At 45.7% G+C, this 8,811-nt stretch overlaps 1 protein-coding gene across 1 annotated transcript in view; it reads right to left on the bottom strand.

The window, feature by feature from the left end:
- Positions 1–8,811, bottom strand: part of LOC112076110 (constitutive coactivator of PPAR-gamma-like protein 1) — a 44,243-nt gene that overhangs the window by 3,706 nt on the left and 31,726 nt on the right. The window contains exon 3 of the mRNA XM_024142994.2: positions 1,499–1,554. Coding sequence (XP_023998762.2) covers positions 1,499–1,554 — 56 coding nt within the window. The remainder of the gene's footprint in view (positions 1–1,498; positions 1,555–8,811) is intronic.

The following is an 8,811-nucleotide window of genomic DNA, read 5'->3' as shown; positions in this document are numbered from 1 at the left end:
CTTTTCTTTTAAATAAATAAGACGTCTCCAGTGCCTCTCCTTGTGAAGTGAGTGGACGCTGCCACATCACGCCTATGCTTCCTGAAACATGCTAGGTATTCATTCATCCAGGCACCTGGGTATTCTCACTTTCAACTGGTGGACCATTCTCCGGCTACCTCTGGGTTTATCTCGGTCCTCCGTGGAAGGCCGTCAACGTGTTCGTATCTATCTGGCTCCCTAGTGATGGTGCAGGCCCAACAGACATTAGGGGTTGGCTGTGGTGCGCTCCTCTCTTGCGTTCTCGCTCACCTGCACTGGACCATCCATCCCCTAGATCAGCCGCCTCGCTGTCCTACCAGTTCCAACTCTCCTGACAACCAACTGGGTACGTGACCCACGCCTGGCGAGACAGACATCCAAGCTAAACCTCCGGCTGGTCTTCGGGAGTAAGTGAGCACTGTCGCAACCCAAAACTCCACCCCTAGATACATAAACTTCCGCCCCAATTGGGTGAGCGGGAGACGCCCGTCGGGCCCAGGCGTGAGACCCCGGTCAGACTCGTCCGACCACACATGAACCTGACCGCCATGCGGGAAAAGCGCCCAAAAGCCAAACGTGGAGCACAATCGGCTGCGACGTGTGGCGACGGCGGAGTTGCCCATGAGCAAGCAAAAGGCACCAGAACGTAACCGGGAATAACATCCACATTACACCGCCTAAGCGACACCCAAAGCTGGTACCGTTATCAGTCAGCAAATCCGCTCAGAACATTAAATCGCGGAAGTCCAACCGGGAAAGCGAGCACAGTCAACGAAAGAAACCGACCCACGGAATGTATTTATCCGAGCGACAGAGAAAAACGTAAGGAGCACCGGCTCGATAAGACATGGTGGAAAAATACGGGCAGCGCAAAAGCCGACCAACTCCAAAACAGTAGTGACAAAAAAGTAGAAAAGGAGGTAAGACGCCAAAGAAGTAAGAACGTTGCACGGCACAACTAAGATGCCATCCCTTAACGCGCGTGTGGAACAATACAAGAGAGACACCCTCCCGATTATACTTCTAAAACCCACCGCGCGAGCCCCCATGAAGACTTCTGTTCGCTGCAGGTACCAGAGAACCAGCCACCCACAACCGCACAATCCATTAGACAGCCATCGAAGCTCGTGCGAAGAGGAGTAACCACGGCAACGCAGGTGACTGGATAACCTAAGCGAACCCCAAGAGGGGTAAGGGTGTATAGACGATCAGAGAACCGTGTCGAGCACATCACAGCAAGACACTGGGCAGCTGAAAGCACAAGTTCGCATTATGCCTCTATCCTGCTCGATCGACATGGGAAGACACTACCTGGCCGCGCGCTCATATGATGCCACTGACAGCTCAGCTCTGACAAAGCCCACCAATGCAAAGTTATTATATAGCTGCTATATTTATTTCCATGAAAGTCCAGTTGAGCTGTGAAGTGTGCGTCTCGAGGAGAGACGGCTGTTGAATAGCACGAAGAATGACGAACAGGCGTAGAGGCACCCCGGGGGAGACATGGAACACCGCGGGCGACGTCCTCGAGTCCTGCAACACATACATACAAAAGGTCACAGGATACTCTGTCTTGAATCCTCACAAACCATCGAATTTCAATGACGACTGACAATATGCATTAGAGCAACGAGTTGAAAGTAGAGTCGACCCGCACCAAATAATATAATAAAAAACAGTTCCTTGAGTGTCCTCACCAACAAAGCCACAAACACACCACAAACCAACCCATTAGGATGCCCAGAAAACCAGCCAAGACCCAGCGCACGTACAGCTCACAGTAGGAGATAAACCATTGATGGCAACCAAGATAAAATAAACTAGACCCAAGAACAATGAGGCTAAGACCCCACAGCAACCTCTCTTCAACACAGGGCACATCACGATCCCTATCACCCTGAACTCCAAACACAACCACTTCCTACACCGCACCACGATGCTCATGATAACACGAACCAAAAAGGTGACCGCGCAAGAACACACATTAACCAATCTGAAGCCACCATAGGAATACTAACCTCCTGCGACAACACTGCAACAGCTTCATCCAAAAAACAATAGGTAGGTACTTTCTGATACGTCAACACCCCACCTACCACGACCACAAGCATGTAACAAGGCAAAACAGGGCAACAACAGCCAACACTAGTCGACCCACACCGGTCATCTTTCCAAGCCATCTCTGAACCAATTCACCAACAAATAATGCTCCTAAAGGCAGAGGCAAACGTTAACACACTACCGAAAAAATTGCCAGGATAATTATATAGTCAAAAATGAGAAGCGCGCAAAAAGCAAAAAGCAACCGCCCCCGCAACCAAAGCCCGAGAAAACAATAAAGAAACCAAGCGAGCCGCTGAACCTCCGCCATTTTCAGGGGCAGACAACGACGAGGGACGAGATATCATCTATATTTTGAAACAGAACTTTCACATCTAAGGCAGCTCAAAAGATGCGGCCGAAAATTAATGATATTGCCAACCCCTTAACCTCAGACAGTATAGCACTGGCAACAAAAGCCAAACACCTACCCTACTATGAGCTACCATGCCGACGAGCAAAACCCGGAGGAATAACGGAGCCAACAACTCACCGAGTAGTTGCGATACTAACACAACGATGCGAAGCGAGCTCAAAGCAAAACCCACTACAACACATACCTATAAAAAAGGGCAAGCAGGATCAAACATCAAGTCCCTGTGTATTGGAATAAGATACACTTCAAACTTCTAAATGAGGATCGATTAACTGATGTTTAAAAGTATTTTTACAGTGGTCAGAAACGTCTGAAAGTTTCTTAAATTCTGTTTAACTGTTTTATCCACTGTAATAACGTCCTGGGTAATAAATGAAAGAGAAAAAAGAAAATCTCTAATCTATGGAATAAGCCTATACACAACCAAACTCGTACGAATACGATAAAAAAACACAACAACGCACAAACGTATCCATCCGAAGAATATATCGTGAAACATAAACTCAGCTCCTCACCTAGTCACCCAACACCCCGATACCCAAACAACCCCAGCCATAGCACACCCCGTCCGTCGCAAGCAAAAGGACCTCAGTATAGCTCAACTGATACATCCCCAACACAAGCCCACCTACATTTAAAAAACAAAAAACCAACCATTAGGAACGCCCACAATATCTTCACAAGATTCTCTGCCCTCGAAATATCTCTATTATACATATCTTAATTCCTCTCTAAAACCAAACAACACACTCCACACTGATCCAATATGTTTGAATTACAACCCAAAACCCCCCGCACTCCCACATAATCACACAGAACCACCAGACAGAGCCGCAAACGCAACAAAAGAACCCACACACGCCAAAAAAAGCCAACACGAAAAAAACACACAAAACAAAAAAAAACCCGAAATACCATACCCATCAACCACCCGGCAAAAGACAAAGAGGAAACTGGAAAAGCAGCAAACAAACGGCAACCCACACCAGAATGAAACAACACCAAACCCCAACCCCCGAATAGTTAAGGCCCGCTCTAGAGAGCCAACCGCAAGCAAACCAAAACCAGAAACACACCCCACACAAAACCCACAATCACAAAACCCACACACCCAACCAAAAACCCAAAACACGAGTAACCACCAAAAAAAATGCCATCCAACCAGAAGTAGAAGCAGATGATGAAACGCATGGCAAGAGAGAAGCGATGTGCTACGAGGAGAGTAGTAGTTATCAAAGTAGAACCAGTGAGAACTGATAGTTCATTATCACTAAACAGAAGAAACTGCTTAAATTCCTAATCTTAACTTACAACAAACTGTCTTATAAAATTGATAAGTCCCAGCAAGAAATCTTTTTTCTCTTTCATTTGATTACCCCAGGACGTTATTACAGATGGATAAAACAGTTAAAAACACGAATTAATGAAAACTTTCAGAGCACCGTTCCCTGCACACACAACACTGATAGTATAAACTACCTACTATAAAACGCCATACCCGATATAATACACCCGAGTGCATCAGTGTTAAAAAGCCGATATCTGAATAAATGTAACCTATACCGTCCAGAAACACGGAACTTAAAGTGTGTCTGCTGACCATTATATACATCAGTAAAATAATCCGGTAAACCGTATTCTACATGACTCAGCTCTGAACATCGAACCGTGATTTTCCAAGAACGCCATAATAAACAGACCGGCACGCCAAAACCAAAAAACGCAGCCTAGGCCTCAAAAAATCACAAGAAATAGTTAGATGTCTAGAGGCCAGAAGCAACTTGAAAAGGATTTATGCAAACAACCAAACAAAAATCAAAAAACTCCCCCCCACAACCACACGAGATGACAAGGTAAAAAAATCTGTCGTTCTGCCCTGAACAAGGCAGTTAACCCACTGTTCCTAGGCCGTCATTGAAAATACGAATTTGTTCTTAACTGACTTGCCTAGTGAAATAAAGGATTAAATTAAAAAACTGTGTCCCGGTGCAAAAACACATAGTAGAACCACACCCCACTGAAACACCTTTCAGAACCGCCCTCTGACTTGAGCCCAAACGAAGAGAAGACCCACGGCAGAAACACAGTCAGACACTTAACGCAGGTCACGCCCCAGACAGACACCCTAGATATGGGGTTTAAGAAGTCAGTGCACCCTGTCCCATGAAGGTACCCAGACACTCGAGTAGAACATGCCACAGTATATCACCCAACACAAGTACACCATCAGGAGCAGCCAACCCCCCAATCCAGACCTTCACAAGAAACACACAAGAACTATCAAATCATTAAGGACGCAATTACACATATTCACACACTCAGATAGTACCCACACGCAAGCAAAAAAACAAATAAAAAACCGCAAACCACCATACATGCAAGGCCATCAACACCCCAGAAGCTAGCCCACCTAAGCTACACCTATTGGAGTTTCCCTCGGTAGCGACCACAACGAGGGCAACAGCAACATGGGCACAGACTCACGTACCTCCAGTGGATGAACGAGGAGCAACCAACAAGGCTGCACATGTTCAACACAATCTACTAAAAAAACCCAGTAAAACGTGGCACCAAATAAGCAACCATCGAAGCGCTCACCCGCCACAGTACAACCAAGAGAAACCGCTCGAAAAGCAAGAAGCGACAGCCTTCTCGCCATTTAGCTAGGCTTTCCTGCCGCAGCCACCACCCACACCCACACACGCGCGTTCTGACAGAAACACAAAACTAGCATCACTCTCACCCTCCGACACACTCGTCACCAACACACACACAAGCCACACACACACACACACACACACACACACACACACACACCCAACACACACACAAAACACAGTACTACAACCCACGACAGACAACACAGAACAAGATAGACCATCACCTGCACCCTATGCACGTGCCTCAGCCCAACCACCCCAGAAAAAACGCTAGCCCGGACACAACCAAAACAGAACCCTCAAGAGCGAACAAGCCCTCACCCTCAACCCAAAAGCAACATCAACAACACACACATAACGAAGATAGTAAAAAAAAAAAACACAACACCTACAACAAAAAAACACCAAAGCAGAAAAAAAAACCAAAAAAAACATAAAACCCCCACCAACATGCAACAACACACCCAGCACCAGCCAAGACCAACAAACCACCCCAAAAAAGCACGCACCCCACCACACCCAACCATCGCCAAACCAAAGGACCGGCCACCTCACCCCATCGGAACCCCCAAAGACACGAACCACCACAAGACCACAGGAAGTCACGCCACACCCAAACTAAAAACAACGCCCCGAAAAAAACAGGAAAAACCAGACAAACCGAACGCACAAACCCAAACGGAAACACGGAAACCTCAAAACACAACACCCCACAAAAAAAAAACCCGCCCCCTACGAAAGACACCCGACACCAACACACCACGCAACCCAGACAAAAAGCCAAATCCAAACCCACAAACACGACTCACCAGGAGTCGAGGCCAGCACGCGACACCCCCAAACCCCATATCGCGCACTTACGGCCACGGCCCCCAAAAGCGGAAACAAAAAGAACTCAAAGAAGACAACAATGCCATGACGATGCCTTTGACCCATCCCCAAGACGCAACCAACTGGAAAGGATACCAAACACGTCTCACCAGCTCACCCAACCAATCGAAGCAAAAAAAATGCTCCAAAAAGCGACAAACACCCACCACGAACGGACCACGGATGGAAACTGGAAAACCAACCCCACACATCACGACAAAAAAACCCACTACACACAAAAAAACACCAACCATACAAAAATAGAAAGACAGCGAGCCGCGACCAAAACTACCATCATACCGGGACACACAAACACCCTCATGATCACCGACTACACACATTGACACCCGGAGCCGACCGAACCAAGAAGGAGCAGCACCACAGCCCTCACCAAAAACCAAGCCATACCTAATATCTGCCAACACCCTAGCACCTACACCACACTAACGATACCAGAACATACAACACAAGTTGAACCCTCCACAGAGAACCTGACACCGATAAACCCAGAGGGTAAGCCGGAGGAAATGGTCACCAGTTGAAGTGAGAAACCAAGGTGATGGATGAACTGAAAATAAACCCTCCACATGGTTCAGGAGAACTAGGCACGTCCATGCCTGGCACGTCACACTTTACAGAAGCTGAGCCACTCGAACAAGTCTATTAATTTATATTAAAAAGAAGTGATATAAAAAATGCCTTCTGAGACACATGTGACTATCAATGTCTTAATAACCAAAACTCGTAAGTCCATCTGTAATATAGCGAATACATTGTTTAACATTACTAGGCCTAGTTGGTTTGGCCACGGACAAAAGACGGGTAACCAACGCCGATTAGTATGATTGGCTTGAGAGAATTATGGGCTAGAGCAAGTTGGGAGAGTGTGATGTTTCTGATTGTCTGCCATTGTAGCTGCTTTCTGTCTTTATAATGTGGTCTGCCTCTAGTATGTCTTATCATCCACTCTCTATTCTAGGCAATAAGTTATTTTAACAAATATTCTCTAACAGATTAAAGCTACGACCCCGAAACATTTTCAAAAACAGTACCTAATTGCTAGTTATTCTCAAACCTTTTAAGGATGCACCTGACACCCGCCTCTAGCCAAAGCTAATCGCACAGATCAAGATTCCACCAAAGATTGATGAGTTAACTTGGTGTAACTGTGGCAATTCTAGAGTGCTGACCTTCAGGGACAGGTGCACTGACTCAAACCCCATACAGGGTGCTTTCGGGTGACGCTTTWACTGACCCTCGTGGCTTCTCTTCAAGTCAACTTTCAAATGGTAGTTTCTGTGCCTACCATGGTGACCACAGGTTTTTTAATTTAACCTTTATTTCACTAGGCAAGTCAGTTAAGAACAAATTCGTATTTTCAATGACGGCCTAGGAACAGTGGGTTAACTGCCTTGTTCAGGGGCAGAACGACAGATTTTTTTTACCTTGTCAGCTCGGGGATTTGATCTTGCAACCTTTCAGGTTACTGGCCCAACACTAACTACTAGGCTACCTGCCGCCGGGTAACGGAAAATCACRGTTCGATTTCAGAGCGAGCCTGAGAAACGGTTACCATATCTAAGAAAAGGCAGCAGACACACAAGTCCCTGTTATTGGAATAAGTACACTTCAAATCGTTTAATGAGGATCGATTACTGATGTTTAAAAGTATTTTTACAGTGGTCAGAAACTTCTGAAAGTTTCATTAATTCTGTTTTAACTGTTGTGTCTGTAATAACGTCCTATGGGGTGACGCCAATAAATGAAAGAGAAAAAAGATTTTCTTGGGACAAAATATAAAAAACAATTGTTAAGTAAGATAAAAAGCAGTTCTCGTTTAGTGAAATGACTCAGCTCACTGGTCACGATAACACCCACCCGTAGCACACGTTCCAGCAGGTATATCTCACTGATCATCCCCAAAGCAAACACCTCATTTGGCCGCCTTTCCTTCCAGTTCTCTGCTGCCAGTGACTGGAACGAATTGCAAAAAGATCGCTGAAGCTGGAGACTTATATTTCCCTCACTAACTTAAAACATCAGCTATCTGAGCAGCTAACCGATCACTACCTACCTCATCTCCATATTGTTTTTCATTTACTTTTCTGCTCTTTTGCACACCAGTATCTCTACTTGCACATCATCATCTGCTCATTTATCACTCCAGCGTTAATCTGCTAAATTGTAATTATTCGCTCCTATGGCCTATTTATTGCCTACCTCCTCATGGCTTTTGCACACACTGTATATAGACTTTCTTTTTTTCTACTGTTTCATTGACTTATTTAACACAGCGCTAACGTGTTGCTAACTAACATCACTTTTGGTGGTTGGTAACAGAGCTAACGTGTTGCTAGGTCGCTAACTAACATCACTTTTAGGTGGTTGGTAACAGAGCTACACGTGTTGCTAGGTCGCTAACTAACATCACTTTTAGGTGGGTTGGAAACAGAGCTAACATGTAGGTAGGTCGCTAACTAACATCACTTTTAGGTGGGTTGGTAACAGGCTAACGTGTTGCTAGGTCGCTAACTAACATCACTTTTAGGTGGGTTGGTAAACAGAGCTAACGTGTTGCTAGGTCGCTAACTAACATCACTTTTAGGTGGGTTGGAAACAGAGCTAACGTGTTGGTAGGTTGCTAACTAACATCACTTTTAGGTGGGTTGGAAACAGAGCTAACATGTAGGTAGGTCGCTAACTAACCACTTTAGGGGAGTTGGTAACAGAGTAACATGTCCGGAGGTTGCTAACTAACATCACTTTTAGGTGATCTCTCTCAAA

This window comes from Salvelinus sp. IW2-2015, unplaced genomic scaffold, assembly GCF_002910315.2.
Source record: "Salvelinus sp. IW2-2015 unplaced genomic scaffold, ASM291031v2 Un_scaffold3582, whole genome shotgun sequence".
Taxonomy (NCBI): domain Eukaryota; kingdom Metazoa; phylum Chordata; class Actinopteri; order Salmoniformes; family Salmonidae; genus Salvelinus; species Salvelinus sp. IW2-2015.
This window is presented reverse-complemented; position numbering and strand designations above follow the sequence as displayed.